General features: G+C 32.4%; 1 protein-coding gene across 19 annotated transcripts in view; it reads right to left on the reverse strand.

Moving 5' to 3' along the window:
* Nucleotides 1–22,420, reverse strand: part of LOC130670729 (forkhead box protein P1) — a 174,337-nt gene that overhangs the window by 9,028 nt on the left and 142,889 nt on the right. For 15 of the 19 annotated variants that reach the window (XR_008990407.1, XM_057474178.1, XM_057474175.1 and 12 more), the window contains 9 exons: nucleotides 7,881–8,501; nucleotides 7,480–7,542; nucleotides 5,033–5,387; nucleotides 4,477–4,648; nucleotides 3,534–3,720; nucleotides 1,453–1,768; nucleotides 1,037–1,081; nucleotides 651–727; nucleotides 89–190 (listed from right to left, as the gene is read on the reverse strand). Coding sequence is in view for 18 of the 19 variants with exons in the window: in XM_057474178.1 (XP_057330161.1) it covers nucleotides 89–190; nucleotides 651–727; nucleotides 1,037–1,081; nucleotides 1,453–1,768; nucleotides 3,534–3,720; nucleotides 4,477–4,648; nucleotides 5,033–5,387; nucleotides 7,480–7,542; nucleotides 7,881–8,501 (1,938 nt within the window). In the remaining variant the exon portion in view is untranslated. Of the gene's footprint in view, nucleotides 1–88; nucleotides 191–650; nucleotides 728–1,036; nucleotides 1,082–1,452; nucleotides 1,769–3,533; nucleotides 3,721–4,476; nucleotides 4,649–5,032; nucleotides 5,388–7,479; nucleotides 7,543–7,880; nucleotides 8,502–16,592; nucleotides 16,636–22,420 lie in introns of those variants that run through there. The other 4 variants (XM_057474192.1, XM_057474181.1, XM_057474184.1 and 1 more) reach the window with 4 other exon arrangements.

The raw sequence follows: 22,420 nt of genomic DNA on the forward strand, positions 1-22,420 counted from the left end.
ATTATTTAAAATATTTAATACTAAATCTGAAAGGAATTTTTGTATAATTCTATAGATACGGTATTGATATTTTTATATTTAAGTATACCTTCCATGTTGCTGCATTTCGTCGGAAGTAACAGAATGTGTTTTGGAACCAATTGTAGATCTCGTTGAGGGTTAATTGCTTCTCAGGTGATTCAATTATCGACTGAAATATTTTATTATTTAGGAAAAAAAAAAAAAATAAAAGTAAAGAAAATAAAAAGTAAAAATTAAAATGATTTTAATTTAATTTTCGGCGGGTTTAAAATTTTGATTAAAATAAAAATTTAAAAATAAAGGAGTGAATTTGAATTTTAAAAATTAGTCTACACTTTGAGAGCTCAATATTTTGAATTAAAAAAAATATAAAAATTTACAAGTGATTCGAAGTTCAAATTTTCGTGACAAATTCTAGTCAAAGATTTAAAAAAAATTTCAATTTTGGAAACTTAAAAATTTTGTTTGTCAAATTTTAAAACGATTTTTTTTTCGACTTAATTTTTGTTTAATTTTTACGACAATCAGTTGAATTGAAAATTTTTTTTACCCCCACAAAAAATAATTGTCAAATCGTAATGAAATTAAAATTTTTTTGATTAATAATCATAATAAATAAGTAAACTAACCTGGCGTATTAACGATGCATACGTGAACGGTGGTCTCACATCAGCATTTTTGTAGAACTCTCTATTCCGTTGAATTTCTAAAACCACAAGATCCAATTTAATTTCAGTCATCATCAAAATTAATAAAAATCAGTCAATAAAATCATGGAAACTCAAAGTCAAAAATTTTTGAATTTAAAAAATAAAATTTTTTTTTCAAACTAAATAAAACAGTTGAAAATTTAAATGAAACAAAGCGTTTAAATGAAGCATTAAAGTACAATAAAATAATAATGAATTTCTAAAAATTTGCAAACAAAAAATAAATCAAATGATTTAGATCTAACGGGTTAAATATTAAATTTACATAAAAAAGAAAAAAAGGATAGTCAAGGTCAAGACAGTACCTTGTTGGACGTCAAGGCCAGCCCGCTCGAGCATGTAGGGCAGCCCTACACAGTGTAGAGGTTCGGAGCAGCACAGGAAACGAAGAAAAAAAAAGTAGCATTGATAAGAAAAGAAGCCAGAGAAATTTAAGTCAAGACTTTTTTGTTTTATCAAAAGTCAATTATTTTCATCAATCATCATATATCACTCGAAAAAAAATAAGTAATTAATAAAAAAAAATTACCTAATTATTTTATAAATTTCTTTAATTAACTTCGCTATCATTAGCTCAATTTTTATGTTAATAAAATTAGCAATTAGTTTTTTTTTTTAAATTAATTAGTTACTCAATTTTGAATAAATTTTGGTAAAAATATTAACAAATAATTATAGTTGATTAATGAAAAAAATCTATATAAATATTTGTGAGTCTTACCTCCCGCGAGAGAAAGCGCGGACTTATCACTGATTCGCCTTCGAATAGGTCCCGCCATGCTCGGTAATCCGCCGGGTATTGTTGGCATACTTCCGGGCATGTTTGGCAATGGGATTCCCGCTATACTCGACATATTCGGCATCGGCGGCATCGGCGTTCCTCCGGCTGATGGCGCCAGCTGTCCGCCACCCGGTGATCTCACTGCTGATACTAATGCTGACATTGATGCTGGCGATACTTGCGAAACACCAAAATTTGGCGGTGGCTGATTCATTAAACCAGTTGATAAATTTAATTTTGATAAACTTGAACCCGTCTAAAAGCAAATAATTTTTTTCCGATTATAATAATAACAATTGCAGAAAATTTCACCCAAACTATTTTTCATTTAGCTCAAAAAATATCATTATTTGTACATTTTCAAAAATTTTTCTGCATTATTATTATTATAAGACTGCATTGCTTTGATAGTATCATTTTTTAAACATGCAAGTATTTGTAACCATCCATTTTTTTCATATATTTTCTATGTAGAGTAATAATTTTATATATATTCGTAAATATACGTAAAGATTGAGCGCAAGGTATCCAATTTCTCATTTTTTTTTTCAAAATTATTTTGAATTGTGATTTATTACATTAACACTCAGTATAAATTAATAACTGGGCCTCGGAAATTCCATTTGAAAAATTCCCGCGTCTGTTATCGTGTCTCAGGTTCTCAGTTTATAATTTAGTTGAAACTAATTTTGAAATTTTTTGAAAAAAAAAATTTATTGGGCTGCAGCAGTAAAAGTTTGAATCGAAATTTCTACCGAATGTTGATGAATTATTTTTTGAAAAAAAATTTTCTATATATTCCGCTTTGTTCTGGTCTTCGGAGATCTTTTGAAAAATAATTAATTGCCAGAAAGATTTTAATTTCTTTGAATATTTAAAAGAATCCTTAATATATTCAGGTCATTATTAATATTTAAGCAATCGGAGGTACATCTATAAGTATGTAAGGCGATTGTACAGTAGCATGTAGTAAAATAGAATGAAGCTTTAGATTGTTAATGTGATATTGGTATTCTCTGACAGTGTAACTTGTTAGGGGTTTTAATTAAGGCGATATAAATCGCCTTGTAGAGATGAGGAGGGATGAAGAAGAATAAGAAGTAGCAGCAGCAGTAAGAAGAAGAAACGTGCTGGTGGTACTGCTGCTGCTACTTCCCTTAGACGATGAATTATTAATTACAATTTCGTGTATAAATTAACGCCTTCGACTTGCCAATTGGCAAAAGCGGTAAATCTGAAACCCGCTATTTATTTGTTCTCTGGAATTTACTTTCTTTTTTAAAACCCGAGTCAAAAATACCGGAAATGAATTATTGATTAATTAATTTATTTCAGCTGATATTCAAAATTAATTTTTTAAACTTTATAAATGATTTATGTGTTTTTCTACTAAATAATAATAATAATGATAATTAGTTTGAGTTGTCGTTTTAAAACTTTATAAATAATTTAATCCACTAAAATGTCGAATTTAGAATTGTAGATAAGATAATTATAAATTAATAAACTTTGTAATTATGGATAAGAGTAACAGCTGGATTATTATTTTATTCATGAGTATAAGTTTGCCAAAAGATTATTATTGTCAATTTCAAATTTTAATTTTTTATTATTTTAATTATTATTGGTTTTGAACTCAATTATTTAAATACGCGGGTTAGTATTTCCACTATAGAATATCCGGACAATGGGACACCAAAAAACTTTAACAAGATTTAAAAAAATGTTTTTTGTACACAAAAAAAAAAAGATTTCTTGGCTCAAAAAATTTTTACTTGCCCTGAGAAATTTTTCGCATCATGAATTAAAATCGAAAATATTCTTGAGCTAAGAAAAAATTTTTTTCTGTGTACTGCCTTGTCACAGAAAATTTTTTAAAAGATCATTTTGTTAAAAATGAATAGAAGTAAAATCTGTAGGGTAATTAAAATCTTAAAAAATTAATTACTCGCTTGATTAGGAACTTTTGTCTTACATTCTTCTATAGAGTTAATTATTAATTTTATTTAATGATAACTTACCGAGGATTCAGATGATTTAGGAGGTTCGGGCGAAGACATTTGTTTCGCTACATGAAGATGATGCATCATGGCGCCTAAAATATCTCGTTCCTTTTGCAATTGAATTTCTAATTGTGATACCACTTGCATTTGGACTCGCGCTTGAGCCGTCGATCTGTCATCTAACGTGTGCTCGGTGTTCATATGTCTAGAAAAATGCATCAGGATTTTCAAAATTAATCCCCGGAAAGAATCAGCTGGATGTTGGATTTAGTTATTTATTTTTTTGGTTTTAAAGAGGTTTAAAATTGCGGGAAGAAAGGAAATAGAAAGAAGCAGAGGAACTTTATTATTATTACTATTATTATTATTATATATGAATAAGATGGGAAAGAGAATTAGACACTCTAGAGTCTAGTTTTGCCTTTGATGTTGATTATTCTTTTTGCTGGGAAATATACTCACAGCATCGTTGGTGGTAACGAAAGAGGGTTGAAGAAGGAAGCCGGGAGTGGGAGGTTTGTCAAGGCGCGAGAAGCTTCGACGGCCTTTGGGATTAGACTGAGAAACATAAAGATTGAGAGAGAGGCAAAGGCATAACGATGCGGTCGAATGTCGTGAATATTAATGAGACAAAGGTAATTAGCGTTCTTCTTTTTTTTTCTTCTTTTTTTCCAACGACTTGTTTGGAGACTTTGCTCTGGCTTGCCGTGATTACCAAGGGGATTGTCGGAAAAAGGAGAAGACGCGGCGCAAGATGATGAGAAGGAAGAAAAATAAAATAAAAAATACAAAAGGAAATAGAATGAAAAAAATATCATGTCAATGAGATACGCTGACTAAGTTCATTTTTTTCTCTTCTCGTCTTGGGTTTTTGAGAATAGGATTTTTTTTTTTTATTAAACAAGGATGGAGATGATAAATAATAAAATGTAGTATTGATAAAAGGGATTTAAATACTGACTTGAGGAATGCTTGATAGTCATCGCAAATAACTTCACAGCTTGGCCATTTGCATACTCCATGACCGTAGAGGGGGTGAGCTTTGTCATGGCATGAAACGTCAAGTGGTTTTTCATCCACGAGTGTTGTTCCATTTAAATCCGACCGCCGATTTGCTATCGAATTTATTAATCCTGAAAAATAAATTTTTTGTGGCTTAAAAATTTTTCAAAATTGGAAAAAAAAAATTGTCTGATCGAAACGTTCTGTAATCACTTGCTAGTAGAGTCGTAGGTCAAATTTTTTATTTATAGATTCTGGAAGGCTTTTTTCCATGGGTAAGTTTAATTTAAAATCAGGAATGGGGTGAGGGTACAATGGGTCATCTTAGAAAAAAATTTCAATGGTGTAATTTTTTGCTAGTTTTACTTTTCGTTTAGTCCCCACATAAGTATTTGATATCAAAATGACCCAGCCTTAAAAATTTTTTTTTTCCCATTAAATTAATTTTTTTCCTCTAATGATAAAAATTGCGCGAATCGTCCCATGACTATAATAGTCATAAATATGTAACATACCATTTAAACTAGCTCCTGATTTAGGAACACTGGAATTCTGATGAGGTTCACTGCTTTCATTGGGCTCAGACTTCCAAGCAGGCACATTATCATTAGATAAATTGCCAGAGGAATGATTGTGACTCTGAAGACTTAATCCCTGTTGAAATAGATATTGTCTCTGGGTCATCTGCAGTTGCTGAATAATTTGATGCTGTTGAACACCAAGTTGTTGTAATGGCACTGAATTTTTCTTTTTGTCTGCCGTCTGGAGAAGATGCGTCTGCTGAATCAGATTAAGCTGCAGTTGTTCCTGCAATTGCTGCATATTCTGTTCCAGCTGTTTCCTCCCCAGCTCCGCCAGTTGATGCTGATGCTATTTTATTTTAAATTAATTATTAAAAACACAAATCTACTATATCTATATACACTTAGACATATATTTGTATTTATATTCATAAATGAATAATGGACAATAAAAAAAAGGTCTTGAGTCAGAATAACTCAAGAGGGTAAGAAATAAATTCGTCACTTGGATGATGATGTGCCATCAGACCAGTACAGAGTGAGATAGTCCAGGGATGGGACTGAGAGTAAAGAAGTGGAGGCAAAGAAGAAAAGCAGATGCAAAGAATAACGCCTGTGTCTTGTGCCGACGGTGATGAATAAATCAAGAGGGCGGCCAGCGAGAAGTAAACGCTCGGATAAGGGCGGACCAATGTGTATACGTATATATACAACTACTATTATATAGGGGGTGGAGGGACGCCAGTATAATGGGGGACAGAAAAAGGGGGTTAGCATTTTATGGGATACCTCGAAGACAAACAACGAGACACAACGGCTGACGGCGTCGCTTAATTGCCCGGCCTATCCCTCCTGCTTCATTTTACTTCTTTTCTTCGCGTACTTTATACATATATTTTTATTCCTACGTCTACGTCTAAGTCTCAAAATCTTATTCAGCTCTTGTATTTTAAATTCTTCAACCGGACTGATTTTATTTTTTATTCGATCATTTTTTGTTCACTTATTCAATTTTTTTATATTTTCATAAATTTACCTGACAAAAATTAATTTACAGTCCAATAATTGGTTAATATTTTAATTTTTTAAAGTTTATTTTACTCGAATTTTTTTAATTAAAATTTCAAACTTCAAATTTTGATTTTTTAAAAATTACCCGATAATTATTCAGATGAAAAAAAAAATTTTTTACCTCAAAAATGAATTTTTATTTTGTAATTTTATAATCACATTTTGATGATCCTGAAGTTAGCAGACAATTAAAAATTTTTGGATTTTTTTTTTAACAATTAAATTTGTTGAAAAAAAAAACTAAAAATATGCACATGTAGAAAATTAAAAAAACTACAAGTGCAATTTTTTTAAATATTTTTTTTTTATAATTTATTGTTTTTAAAAAAACTCCAAAAATTGTTAGACGTCGGCTAACTTCAGTATCATAAATTTTGTCTGATTTTTAAAAAATTAATCACAATAATTTTTGAATTAGCGATGAATTAAAAATTAGGGGATTTAAATTAATGAATATTTGAAAAAGCCAATAATCGTAAAATGAAAAGATAAATAAAATAAATAGGTAACATGTTTCATGAAGAGATAATAGTTTATATGTAATTTAGAAGCAGACAATAGAATGTAATAAGCTCAATGGCGGGCTATCTAAATACTCGAGCTAGTTGCGGCGACTGGGCAGACCGCTGAATAAATATTGGACGGTCAAGTGAAAATATATGCAGACCACCCTCTCTTTCAAAACTTCTCTTTGGATTATTCCGCCGTAGTATTGCCAGTACACGGTTCAAATTAACCGATCGTTTTATCAATGCCAATACATTTTAAACAATTACCTCCGTCTCATGCGAAATTCATATTTAATTATTGTTTTATTATTAATTGTTTTTTATTTTTTTATTAATTATAAACTGCTTTTTTTGGCAACTCTAAGTACTTGAGAGTTTGAGAAGTAAGCAAAGGGTATTGTTATGATAACGATACAGAAGGGAGGCGAGTGTTTACGCAGACTGAGTGTTCCCTTCTTAAAAACTAAGTGAACTTGCCGATTGGATAATAAACAAACACTATTTTAATTCATATTTAATTAATTTATTAATTAATTAATTAATTAATATATTTATTTATTAATAACCTGCGAGAAATTTTATTTTATTTTTCTTCGGCATAAATATTTCATCCCTTTAAATTAATGTACTTTTTTAATAAAGCGCACGATTAATCTACCCCGGTATTCATTAAATACTTTTCCAATTCCCAAAGAAAAGAGGGTAAAACATTCAGCTTATTATCAGTATTATTATGCTTATTATATATATTTTTTTTTCTTTAACAATTAGTGAAAGTTTATTTAAAGCTGTACCGCTAATTTAGCAAACTTTTTTTCGGGTCAGCGCTTAAAAAAAATTTAACATCATTTTTTTACTTACGTTTTTAATGGATGAAAAATAACCAAATCTTTCTTGATTAGCGACATGCTCGGAAGACGTTTCCTATAAAATTATTTTTTGCTATCAATAAAATACTTTTGTTAAATAAATTTATTAGTAAATTTTTTTTATTTTCACCGGCGGATTTTTTGAAAAATTTTTCTGATAGAAATTTATTTTTTTCTCGAGCTCTAGAATTTTTCAATGGAAAAATTATTTTTACCCCTCAAATTTTTAATTCCGTATAAATTTCTAGAAAAAAAATTTTATAAGAGTCGAAAATTAATATTTCTGAGCTGGATCCGTAAAAAAGTAGAACAAGTGGACAAAAAAAAAAAATATGCTGGCGCATCAGTCATCTAGTGACTAAAAATTCGATAGAAAAAAAACAAAAATTTTACCTGATGATGTTGCTGCTGCTGTTGTTGTAAATAAAGTGTATGCTGCTGCACGAAGGACTGCAGCTGCGTGGGTGTTAAAATATGTTGCTGCAGTAGTTGCTGCATCTGATGATGTAGGCCACTGGCCGGGCTGAGCATCATCTGTGTAGAATTATGTGTTGGTGGACCACCAGGTGGGCCACCACCAGGCAGTTGTCCCTGATTGGGATTTGGAGACGATGCACGATGCAACGCCTGGGGGCTTTGATGTGGACTCGTCTGTTGTGAGCTCGGTGTCGTACCGGAACAAGGCTGAGATGATTGTGATGATAGTGTCGGTTGCTTTTGCTGGGTCATGGGTGATGCTGTTGTCACTGAATTTTGCCCAGTTGTTGGACTGAGCTTGCCATTGCTACGATACTCGATTGTTAAATCCTGATGATGATGTTGGTGCTGGTGCTGATGCTGATGATCTCCCACAGCTCCCAATGTTGCTGTTGAACTTGTCGTTATAGCTTTGTCTAAACCACTGAGTCCCAATCTCTCGAGTCTCTCTTTTGTGTTTTTCGGAATTTGATTATCGCGTTCCCAACTTAAATCTCTTGATTGATGTTGCTTTAAAACAGCGTAGAGCGTTGATGCCTGTAATTGTGGATTAAAATAAAATTATTTACCAAATTTCGAGTAAATATTTTTATTCAAATATTTGTTCAACGTAATGGAATTTCAAGATGATTTTAATTATGAAATAAAAAAAAAAAAACTGTTTTATTTGTATAGATAAAATGACAACAAACTAAAACTTTTCGATTCTATTGTCAGACTCCGGCATTAAACTCGTTTCACTTAACTTGACTTGACTTAGCTTGGCTTTACCTAAACTAGATACTGGCGATGTTGTTTGCACAACGAGATTTGTTTTATTAAGTTCTGTCAGACAATATATACCACCGCCACTAGGTTTTTGTCTAGGTATACCTACTTTACTTTTCTGTTACTCATATATCTCGCGCTCATCGCCGAGGGTATTTAAATACTTTCTGTCGACAAAACTTAAAACAGCGGATGTTGCTCTCTGTCTATTCACATATATTACGAGAAATAAAATATATATATTTCAAACAGGAAGGATGTGGTAAAACTACGTTCTATTCCAACGTTATTTTACCTTTTATAAATATATTTACTCTTTAATATTTACATAATTATTATTACTATTGTTACAACTAAAAAACAATTTTAAATAAATAATTTCTAAATTAACTGAAGTAGAGGGAAGATCGTGAACCTTTTTGCTGACATGGTCACAAATATTTTTTTGCTCAAAATTTTACAGCGTAAAAAATCGGGAGTGAATTCGGAGTAGTTGTGGATTTTATTTAAATTTAAATTCCCTCCGTCACTTGGAGTTTCGGAGTTTGAAAAAAAATTACTCCGCATACGGAGTAAATGAGTAAATTTTTTCTTAGCAGAGTGATTTTGGAGTGAACTCGATTTTATTTAAATCCGTATTCACTCCGATTTGGAGTTTTAATTTTAAAATAAACTCCGTTTCGAAGTGAATTCCACTCCAAGGGAAGAAATTCACTCCAGATTTAATCTGCGTTCACTCTGCAAATTTTTTACTGTACAATAATTATTGACACAACTTCCAATAAGATTTTCTTCAGTAAAAATTAAAAAAAAAATAATGTCTATTTTTTCTTTTCATCCAAGAAATTTTTTTAAAATTAAATAAAAAAATTTAGATATCGAAATTTGTGTCATGTTTGAATACTAATAAATATATTTCGACTTTAGTATCTGGAAAACAAAATTAATAACCGTTCACAAATAAATAAATAAAAAATATACATATACATAAAAAAAATCAGTGTGTGTGTATATTTCTCGTACTGGGTAGACAAAATTTCAAACGCCAACGTTCATTCTCTCGAGTCCTATGCTAATCTTATTTGTGTACGATTACGTATGTTTATAACATGCAAAGAAATTCATTCGTAGTCTGTTATCAGTGTTTAGTCAGGAGAATCGTAGTTTCTCTTATAACTCAAAACCTCTCATCCTCTCTGCTCCTCACATCTGCCTTAATTAACTAAATTAATAGCAACAAAAAATATCAAACAGCGTAAATATTTAATAAAAATTTAATCACATTTAAATCTTATAACTTTAATACTTCTTATCCTCGGTACTATGGGGATAAAAAAAGTTAAATAGTCCAGAGAAATAGGTTTTCAAAAAAACCAAAAGACGTTTGAAGAACCATCGAGTTCCTTAGACAGTAAAACCCCGACTTCGGGTTCTTCTTTTTGTTCTTTATCGTGTTCTTGACTCAACTAAGATTTTTTTCAAGAAAAGGTTAAATATAAAGGTCGTGAAGCTGTTGTTAGCTGTTCAGATTTCTTAGTAGTCCTTCTTAAAATAAGCATAAAAAAAAAAAATAATAAAAAAGAAATAAGAATTTTATTCTCTTTTCTCTTCATCACCCCTTTGTACTTCTTTACCACTCGTTTTGTAGCATCGCTTATTTGAATCCAGACTAAAACTCTCCATCGAATCTCAGCCCCTATACACGCCAACAGAGCTTCATATCTTTTATATATTAGAATTCTCAGCCCTCCTCCCCCTTTTTCTCAAACTAAGAGGACGCTACTACTACTACTTTCACCCTGTTTACTATTTGGATTTATTTCCAACCTATCTTACCTAAAACCTCAGGCTATGAGTTACATTCTGTCTCTTTTTTCCACCCCCTTCATCATTTCTTTCACCCTCTCCTCTCCTTTCACTCCTTCTCATACTGGCTCTTCAACCCCCGCATTGACTTTTATTATTTTTTTTGTATCTTCTGTATATTTATGACATTTTTGCTTATACATGATTCACTTCTATTGTTATTTTTATCGCGTAAGATAACAACTGTTTTGGTTTCAGATTAATTTTTATATGCGTCAATAAATCCGCGAGTCAGGACGATGGAAAATATCGGAATTATTTTTTATTTTTTTTTTAGAGGAAGCTCTTGTTTGTTTTTTTTTTTTTTAGCTGGATGTTAAAAGGCGAGAAGTAGAGGATAAAAGAACATAAAAGGTGTCTCGAGACTCGTTTAGTATTCACACGGTTATGGTGTAGGCCAATCAGCATTTTCGTGTTCTCTTGCGTCTAACGCGGGCAACCAGCCGCGGCAAAAGCTTCCCAGTAGTCGTAGACGACGTACCAACTGTTGACGTTTGTCATAATATTTTAATATTAAATCGCGTTACATTCAGTCATGCGCTCGCATAATCAGACGTTGTTACGAAGTACATTCCCGATATGATAAAGAGAGGGACTAAATTGCATTCACGCGTGAGAACAAAGAACCCAACGGTTTTGTTATGGATTTTTTTTTTTAATTTTTTAAAATCATAAATATCAAATTGCAGTCGACTACCCGTCATAAGCCTGCCCTTGATAAGCCTCTTCCCTCAATCGGGAGTTACTGAGTCCAAAAAACTTCCAACACTTAAGGGGAACTCTAAGGAGTTTCGTACTAGAGAGCTCGTTATAAGCCTCCGTTAAAATTTTCTAAATTATAAACTAACAACAGGAAAAATAGAAAAATTAATGATGAAAATTTACCGTCTATTTTTCGCGGATGATAATTAAATAATTAAAATAAAATTATTATTTTAATTATTACTGTAATCAATACCGTTATTTTTATAATTTTTTTCATTATAATTATTATTAGTGTAAAAAAATAAGTACCAGGAAAATCAGGATACTCGCGTTTGTAATAAAATGTTAATATGACGTTTAAAATTATATAAAATAAAAGAGGCTTATAACGGGTAGTCGGGAACAAAACTAAACGCACGGCAGTGGGAAGACTGAAATTCTGATAAAAATTTTCCCTACGCCCCCGAAACCAGCTTATGACGTAGTCGATTGTGATATTATTCCATGAACGAGTTACAGAATTTTATTTTCAAAATTTCTGTATTGGAAAAAATTTGCTTTGTCGTCGATGAAGTTAAAATTTTTTATTTTTATTTCAAAAATTCCCTGATAGTTACATTGAATTTTTTTAACGTATAAAAAAATTTCAAAAAATAGTTTTACTAAAAAGAGAAAAATATATTGAATGAGAAAAGTTTCTCGACGACAGTCTATCGTTAATTGAACCATGTGTACATCATAAATGACTCGGTGATTGGTTCATCAGTCTGAGAGAAAAAAAGTTCAAACTGTCATCAAACTATTCCTATTTTTTTTTCTTTTCTATCTTTGCTCGACTCTTCACCGCAATTTTATTATTTCATGCGACCTTTCGTTTCGTCGGCTTGAAATAATTCACGTTGATTTTTTTACTCAATAAAAATATTTTTTAGCATTTAATTTATACTTTGGCTACAAAACTTTTTTACCAATGTTTGTTTAAGTATTAATGCATAGACGAGATTGTTGAAGCTGAGTATAAGTGAAATACATTTAAACAGAGGGTGAAATATCCATAGGATAATAAAAAAAAAGAGTAATTTAACTATTCTGCGGGTTTGCTTACACTCCTCTTCATTTCAATTTGCAATGGTGATCTCTGACAAAAAAATAAAATAAAAAAAAATAAATTGTCGATCATAAAAAAATTTAAAAGCTTTTACCCGAAAAAAACGAGCCTGAAAAATAAAACAGAAAATATTTTATCGTCTATTATAAAAAAAAAAAAGTAAATTTCTTTGTTCGGATCTCGGTAGTTCGTTAATGAAAATCAAACAATGAAAAAAAAATTACCTTCACTTAGTGGTTCAAATCGACCCTTTATACATCTTTCTTGGAAAGTACTTTTCTCACTCACTATTTCTCGGGCCCGCGATCCCCGCCTCCATCTCTCGGCCTTTTCTACTTGGTTTTAAAATTATTATTGTGGAAAGGCCTTTCGAGGCCTTAGTCAGCCTTTACTGCAGCATCAGCTTGCCCAAATAAAACCACTCGAATAAACCAGACGAAACCGTTTTGTCGGCAATCTTTTTCTTACTCTTTCTCTCCCTCTCCCTCTTCCCGCTTTTTTTAATATTTATTTCATTTTTTATTTTATTTTGTTATCGACAATGTAATGTTTGAATGTTTGTATTGGAACTGAGAAGAGTCCTTATATGTGTTTCTGTTGTTTCTCTCGACGTTTGAGATTATGCCGACTCGTGGGAACGAGTTATTTATTTTTTTCATTTTTATTTTTTGTTTATTCTCGTCTCTTTTTTTTTACGTACTTAACTTTATACTCTTTGCTCAAAATATTACCGTAACAATATGTGAAAAAAAAAAAAAATTCCCATTGCAATTCGTTATTCAGCTTCAATTAGAAATTATTTCAAAATTTCGATCAGTAAAAAAATTTGAAAACAAAAATATTTTTCCTTCAAATTTCAAATTTGTACGGTTATTTTTTTTCCATTTTTTCACACGATATCACGCTCAGTCGGTCTCTCCATTAAAGGTCTCTAAATCCCTCACGCGCTTGCTTGCCTCTTACCCTCTCATTTTTTCCACCCGCGTCAGGGTCTCACATCAGGTTTTCTCTTTCGCTCGGTTTCTCTTGCTCTGAAAAATTTTCTCTTTCACTCTTACAGAAACGTTGCACGCGTTTACTCTCATTTACTCTCTCGACAGAGCCCCTCTGCGAAAAAGCGACCCACGTTTGGTCCGCTGGATCATGACCAAGCATACGGGCATTTGTGAGCACCAGAGACTACAGAGTGACTGAGAGAGAGGAATCAGAGAGTAGAGTTCCCTCTCGTAGACGCATATTTATTCGCAGTCCATTTTGGTTTGTTTGCACGGTATATACGTACTCTAGTAGTGGCCGCACAGGAAAAGAGAGTCCGTCAACGATGATACCATGTCAGCACTCAGGTTTTTTATTTTATTTTTTTGTTCCTTTTACTTTGCATTCCATCGTACTCTTGATCTTTTTTCATTTTTTTTACGGTATTTTAAGATATTTTATTTTATTTTTTTACTTTTTTGGGTAAACTGAAGAAGAAGAGAAAAATGATAATTGTCGTAATTTAATGTAGTGCAAGATGATTAATTGGAATAATAAAAACCCGAGGCCCGGGTGCAAAATCAGAGATGAAGAAAAGAGTTAAAGGTGGATAGAATTTTATTTTTTTTTGTTCTTTTTCTTGAGAGTCTGGTTGGCTGGAGTAGAGAGGCACGCGCGGCAGGCACCCCGTCGGATAGAATACCGGATGAGATTGCGGTTAAAAATTGTATGGTATTACTTAAAACTCACCCTATTTTATTTCTTCAGCAACTCTTGAATATTCTTACTCTCGGCAGCTTTTTTTTTTGGTAAGCGTTACCTCGAGATCGGGGTTTTATTTTGAACAAGCTTTCTTGATGATACAATTAAGTCGGAAGCGCGGATTTTCTTGCGCGGAAAATTATATCAGATTTTTCATCGGGTTAAGGAGTCGAGTTATAGTGAGTGAGATATTTTAGGGTGCGTCAACAGATGACTGTCATTTCACTTAATAAATAATTACTTGTCAATTGTTATTATTTTTTTTTATTTTATTTTTTATATCGCGACATTTGAATAAATTATTCAAAGTAATTAAAACAGATGATTGTAAAAAAAATAAACATTAAAAAAAAGTTGATCGACTGGAGTAAAAAAAAATTTATGATTTAAAACCCTCTTGTTTTACCCTCTGGTGAGCACCCTTTTGTCAGCGGATCTAAATCAAGACTCAAACCACTTTATTTTTTACCGCCACCCCCTCCCCGCGCTCTATCCTTTACAAATCGATCAATAAAAAAAAATTTAACCGTATCTTTACACATTTTGTACTTAAGTATAATTCACCGCCTTAATGTCGACGTTATCGATTTAATGTCAATAATAAAGTATCAAAAAATAAAAATAAAATATTAAAATAACAGGGGAGGTAAAATAAAAATAAATAAAAAAACAACAGAAAAAAAAATAAATAAATATATGGAAGACATTTAGGGAGTGACAAAGGGGTATAAGGTAGTGATCTCGCATAATTCACATGCAGGGTGCTGTTTTGCTTGGGTCTAGCAATATTATTACCATATTTTTCACATAATGCGCCCGCGGTATATCTCTTATTTCACGTGACACCCCCGCCGCTCTTCACCCCGGCTGGTTTATTCTCTTGTAGTAAGACGGGGGCCGGCAATGCATTTTAACGTCTTATCATTCATTGCGCGACCCTTACATCCCAACGTGACTTTTTGTTCGACTAAAAAAAATACTACACACTTTTTTATCTTCACTTCAATAAAAAGGACATCCTTCTAAGTCGGTCACAAATTATTTGTATGCTAAATATTTATTTTTATTATTTATGGGCCACTATTATTTTTTATTACGCTCATAAATATTTTTTACTGTTTAATTTATTAGCTGGACAATTATTTTTTTTTTTTATATGAGAGCATAAGTTTAATATGGAGATAATTTTTAATAACAACAGACTAAGAAAATAATATGAAAAATGATATTTCTAATTAACTGAATGTTTACTCAGAAGGAGTGCTCTTGTGTGTAATACACCCGATGCAAATGAATTATGAGTAGTCGCGACTTAGTACTTGTATTTCTCCATTACTATTTTCTCAACCCCCGTTATTTTACCTGTATACTCAGACGGTCTATTTCGTGTTTTATACGACAGCCGGCGCGCCCTGTAAACACTCCTCAAGTTTATTTTACTACGACCTACTTTTTCTCCTTGAACTAAGGAGCCGAAAAGCAACAAAAAATAAAAAAGAAGATAAAAAAATTCTAAATTAGCCTCTCATTTATAAACAATCTCTCGTCTATATTTTTTGCATACGTCTCATAAAAAAAAAAAATTATTTTTTATCGACATCGCAATTACTCAAAAAAAGTGTATCATGATTTTTGACGGGTTACTAATACATAAAAAGTATTACGAGAAAGTTTTTGTGGATTTTAGTGTAAAGGAAAAATATAATAAAAATAAAATACTTTAGGATGTGAAATAAAATTTTAGAGTCGTTGAAAAAAAAAATATATAAGAAGCAAAGTGGAAAGGTTGGTCTATATCGAAATAGTAGTCTTGTATTCCTTGTTAACTTATTCGATGTATGCATAACATAAAGAGGAGGTGAGACGCCGCGGAGTAAGCGAGCGAGAGCGAGAAAGGTCTTAAGCTTCTTCAAAAATAGCCGAGTAGTTCTAACATAACCTATTCGTGTGTAGATTCCGGAAAATTATGGCCGATAAAGAAACAAATTTCGAATTCCGCCAACCGGGGCGTTACAGCGTTAGTCTGGTTCTACTTGGATTCCAGAGGTTCAACCGACCCCCGGTTATTTTCGCTCCTTCTTTTACTTTCTTTGCGGCTATCCCCGGCTACAACCCCTTGATTCCTTCGTATTCTTTTTTACATTGAATAACATTCCCATACATGCTCGTAAAATAAACCAGAATTATTATTTTTTATTTTGTTTTTCCTTCAGTTATTTATTTATTTAATTATATGACAAACTAACGGCTGGATGTTATTTATAATATGTAATTTGAGATATTGTATTGTGATGTTATCGTAATATTGTTTTCAGACAGGGGCTAGATATCTTAGGGTCGTTATAGTCCTGGAATTTTATTGAATTCCGAAATTTATATCTGAGAATGATACTCGGGATTTATTGATAATTTTTTTTCTTATTAAATATTTTTTAAACTCTTACCGTCTTACTGAGGAGTGACTTTACTGTTCCATTTGTTTTTTGAACTCACCTGTAATCATAAAAAAATTAAAATTTTTTTTATATTAAAATATGATAAAATTTTTTGTAAAAATAAAAATAGAATAGACAATTCATGTCACTAGCATTCATCTTTCATTTGTCATCTGCACAAAATTTTTCTTTAGAACTTTAACAAAAAAGTCATTTTTCTATCTGTCAAAGTTTAAAAAAAAAAATTTGAAATATTTATATTTTCATTTTATTATTTTCAATATCAATTGATTTGGGTCATAAGTGAATATTTTAGTGAATAAAAAAGCTGAAAAAATAAATCGGCAAAAAGGGCAGTTTATATGCAAGGACAGGGTCCAGTCCACTGGATATATATTTTTCAATATAACCTTGTACGAGGGCTGAGGGTGAGAAGGAGAGTCGGATAGAGGGTGAGGGTTTTTAAACTGGCTACGGTCTCAGTGATGCTTCAGGTCTCAGCGTCGCGTCGTCGTAGCCCAGTTGAGGCATCGGACGTTATTTTTTATCTTTATTAGATTGCCAAAGCATCCGTTAGTGAATAAGGTTCGACGTGCCTCGGATAAACGTACGCATGAATATCACTAGCTGGCTACGTGTACTCCCTTCTCAGGATATATATTTTATATTTTTTTTAAACCCCCCTCGAACATGCTCAGGATAGTTGGGTGTTAGGTAACACGTGCCACGTTTTATCGTCCACTTGGCAAATCTTCTCGGCTATTTCCAGAGAATCAATTTTCTACACACGATTAAATTTATATATATATATAAAAATATGTCCATGTATCCCAGCGGTCACTATTTAATTAAATTTATTTGCTAATTTTTAACTTGCGCCCCGAAATATCCCCGGTAAATTAATAAACTAAAAATAATAAATGATGTTAAAGTATTAAGTTGAATTTAAAAATATAAATTAATGAAGACGTAACGAGTGGGCGTAACTGTAGGCTAATGTGCGGAATAAATCTGCGGTAATAGTAAGTAATTTGGCCTATAAGTCGATAACAAATTGGGTTTGCCAACGGCAGTCCAGTAGGGTCGTAATGGCAGGCAACTGACCGGATCTATCCCCCTTTTCATTTCTCTTCTTACCCTTCTTCTATACTCTCCGAAAATTCTCTTTCGCACTCTATTTATATCTTTCTCTCTCTCTCTATACCTTCATCTCCATCTACTTCTCCTTTAACTCTCCCCTTTCCCCTTTTATCCAGCGACCCATCCTCCAGCTACTACATCGTATTCATATTTCACAGACTTGTAATATACGAAAAGTTTTGTTTAAGCCATAAAGGCAAGGTGACCGTGAGTCGAGCCAAAGCTTAGAGAAAAAGAAGAACGGGGTAAGGGAGTCGTAGTGTGACGGGTGGGATAAAAGGGTGTGAGTTAGGAGAGAGTTTAAGTGATGGTAAGAGTAAGGGGAGTAGTCACCCTTCACTGGACACACGGTGAGTGCGAAATAATTCACGTTTCAGACTTATAGCAACATTTTTTCCACGGCTGTGTCGCAGCGTTTTTATTTTATTCCTTTCATACGTCACTAGTGGAAAATTTCTTCAATAGTCAGACCGACTGTATATTCATACCGGTGTAAATTATTTTTAATATTTATTTATTTAAAATTTTTCAGAACTTAACAACAGAAAATTTATTTAAATCTTAGTCTTGAAAATGAATGAAAATTAACAACATTATTACTAAATTTTATAATTTATGGGGCGAAAAAAATTGATAACTCGCTAAAGGATTTGAAGGGGCTGAGAAATGATCTGGGGTTGAAGAAAAAAGATTCGGCGTGGATAATTTACTTATTGTAAGGTCAAGAGAAGCTCTTTTGCATAGCTGGCGAGAGCTTGCGTGTCCATTAGCGGAGCACAAGGGGCCAATAGGGCCAGCGAGCAGCGTTAGGGGTAAAAAGCAGCTTGGACTGAAGGGATGTAGTAAAAAGGGGATAGTTTTGGTAGCTGTGTGGTGCCCACGGAGTAGAAGTAGGTGTGAACAGTAAACGCGCGCCACGTGCTACAAATGGAAATGGACCAAATATCATTTCAAATACATACTATATACACTAAAACCTCTCTACAAAATATATACGATATACATTATGTACTCCGTCCACAATCTTCGACCCTCTTATTTTTCTTTATTTTTTTTCATCCCTTCATTTTTTACTCCATCACCACTAACCGCCAAGCCGACGATTTTTCCACGAATTTCCGCGTAGAAAAAAAATTTCACACTAGTCTTCTGTTGAATAGTTGGAGCTCTTGTAAAGATCAAAAGTTATTTTACCGCTCATTTAAATATTTTTTTATCAAAAATTGCTTGAGTAAATTTTGAAAATAAATTGATGTTTGAGAATTCGAAATGGGTATAAAATAGCGGGATACAATAAAGAGCGAGATGAAGGGGGTAAAAAGGTACAGGATAGACACAGGATGTGGGTGAGGTAGAGTGGGAGTGGGAGTGCGAGATGGTTGAAGCGCCGCAGTTTGAGTGAGAGCACGAGTGCTTCTAGCTAAACAAATATGTACTCACATACTCATTCACCTATCCCCCTTCCCCAGTCGGTTCAGTTCTCTATCTACACTACTGTACTCTCTACGAGCCTTTTAAAGACTTGGACTCTGCAGTGGCCCTTGGTATAAACCAGCCCCTAAACACCTCCCGACTCCCTTTATTCCATCTACACAAAAACAAACGTTAATTTCGCTCTATAAATATTATTTCACTATTATTATTTATTATACGTTTATTATTCCTCATTAACAAGTTGCAATAAATCTACAAAGGAGACCGGAACTAAACGGGTAACCACAAATTTTCCTAGAACTTTATTTTTTTAAACTGGCAATTTATTAAAGTTATGATTATTTTGATATGATTCGACACTTTTTTATTTAAAATTACACGCGAATCATGATAACTATAGAAATTTTTGAAAATATTTAAAAAATAATTTTTTTTTTTTATTCTGAAGTCAGCCGACGTCTAGTAATTTTTGGATTTCCTTCAAACCCATGAATTATGAAAAAAAAAGAAAATTTAAAAAAATTGCACCTATAGATTTTTTAATTTTCTACACGTGCATTTTTTAGTTTTTTTTTTTTTTGTGATCGATTTGTTGGAAAAAAAATCCGAAAATTTTAAACTGTCTGCTAACTTCAGGATCATTTTATTATGATTCTGAAGTTAGCCGACGTCTAGTAATTTTTGGATTGTCTTCAAACCGATAAATTATAAAACAAAAAAATTTGAAAAAATTGCACCTATAGATTTTTAAATTTTCTACATGTGCATTTTTTTTTTTTTTTTTTTTTTTGTAAACGATTTGTTAGAAAAAAAATCTGCAATTTTAAACTGTCTGCTAACTTCAAGATCATTTTTTTTTTCATTTTTTTGAGGCTACCCCATTTTGGCTGAAAATTGAAAAAAAAATTCAGTGGAAATTTAGAGCTTTTTTTTTTTATATCAACGAAAAGTGAAATATTCAACACGGCCCTTCCGTATGTTTTGGAAATAAAAAAAAATTTATTAAATAAAATATTGAGAAATTTTTTGTTCGCGTCACTAGAGACCGTTTGTGTATCGATATTAAGTCAAATGTTTTTTCGCAGCCTGTAATATATCGGATGATGTATGTTGAGAGAAATGTAAGGAAGGAGTGTATAAGTATCGAGAAAAAGATAAAAGAAATAAAAAATCAGTCTTAGGTATTGGAGAGAAGAAGATTCGTCTTTCTCATAAAGTATCAGGCGATTTGTCACGGCAGTTTGTGACGCTCTGGAGAGAGACTAATCCATAGAATATCGTTTACTTTCTCTTTCACGTCACCTCCCTCGAGAGTGTTATCAAACCCCTCATGTTTCTCGTCTCTTTTTTTTCGTGATTCATTTCTTTATCTGCAGCTACAGAGACGATAATTTTTTAATTACTTTCGTTGCTTAATTGAGTTCAAAAAAATTCATTACGAGGCATTGGGCATATAAATAATTAATATTTTGAAATTACACGTGCGAGCAGTCGGACGACAGTCACGCGACTGGTGAAATTTACAGGACAAATAGGGTTGAGCTTTTCGGGATTCCTGTCTCTCACTTACACATTTTCATTTAGTTATCACGCTCATTCACTCACTCGGTCGGTGTTTCGAGCTGAGTTTTCGTGTATACATGGAGATAGAGAGAGAAAGAGATATAGTGAGTTTGGCAGTATAGTATAGAGTTTATGTTGAAAGTCCTATCCCATGCCCCACCGACGGTATAAAACGATGCGAAGCGTCGGCGCCCGAATGACGATACACACTGTATACACTATACACAAAGTTAAGCTTCGGCTATCTCACCCAATTCTCGTAGCTTTTCATCAGTGCGTGCCACGCGCTTCGTACAATAGCACGCACTTTATTTTCCCGTACCTCAAATTCACGTCAAAATTTTTTTTATCACCAATTCATGATGCACTTTCTCTTTAACAGGAAAAAAATTTTATTTACCACAGATTTTAATTTAAAATTTTTAAATGGATCTTCATTTTGAAAATAATTTATAGTAACTTTCAAAATTATTTTTTGCCGCCATGTGTCACTTGTCACATCAGTTTACTTCACTTTCAGTTGAAAAATTTTTGAAATTAAAAAAAAAATTCACGTTCATTTTTTTAATTAAAAAAATTTAATTGTTGAAAAAAAAAGTATTTGAAAATTTAAAATTCGTAATTGTTACAAAAAAAAAAAAAATTACTTATTGTCTTTTATTATCACAATTTTTCAAAGTTCAAATCTAGTTCGATAAAACAGAAAAAATTCGAAATTATGTCTCACTTGAACTTGATAAAAATAAAAAAAAAATTATTAAAGTCCTTGAAAATAATTGAAATAAATTTTTCAATCCAAATGTATCACTGTCACTTGAGCCAAGACTTGTTTCACTTAAACCGCACGTAAATTTATAGTAAAATCCATAAAATCACAATAAATAATAAACAACAGCAACAATATAATAATAAACAGATGATTATTATTAATATCAACAATAAAAAAGACAACAATAACGATGACAATAATAAATAAATAAAAATATTAACAACCTATAAACAGAGCACTGCATCATGTCTTGTTTATCTCCCAAGGTTCGATGCAACGAATGATCATAGTGGCAGCAACATGCCAAAGAGTGGGGCGCCGCGAAAATGAATGTACGAGAGAGACAGAATTAGATGCCCCGTCTATAAAAAATCCAGTGTGTGAGGGAGATAAAATGAGAAAGACGAAAGCAAAAGCAAATGAGCGCGAGAAATAGCTAAGCGTGGGAGAGAGACAACAAAAGCGAGCGAGGGACAGTAGTAGTGCGGGAAAGAGTGAGTCAAAGGGGTGTACGAGAGGGAGAAAGAGAGAGCAAGAGAGAAAGGGATAACATTCGTGTTCAAGCTCCTACTCAAAAGCACAAGGGAGAGGGAGGCTCTCCCCCGACCCCTTATAATTCTCCCCAAAGTCCTGACAGTCGTCCGCACATATATAGACACCAACTTCTATCTTATATACCCATGGACCCTAACCCAGTGTCCATGTGGTGGGTGTCTGTGTCTGATAAATGAGTGAGTGTGTGATTGTTTTATATTGTCTAATAAACCTACCGGGCAAGATCAGTAGCAGTAAATCTTATATATTTATATATATTTTTTATAATATTTCCACAGTAATTAAACACAACCACGAAATAATATATCGCGGTATGTAAAATATAAACACTAGTGTGTAGTGACGGCGGCTGTACTGTTACTCCAGTGGTCTGGTG

Source organism: Microplitis mediator, chromosome 7 (genome assembly GCF_029852145.1).
Source record: "Microplitis mediator isolate UGA2020A chromosome 7, iyMicMedi2.1, whole genome shotgun sequence".
Lineage (NCBI taxonomy): Eukaryota > Metazoa > Arthropoda > Insecta > Hymenoptera > Braconidae > Microplitis > Microplitis mediator.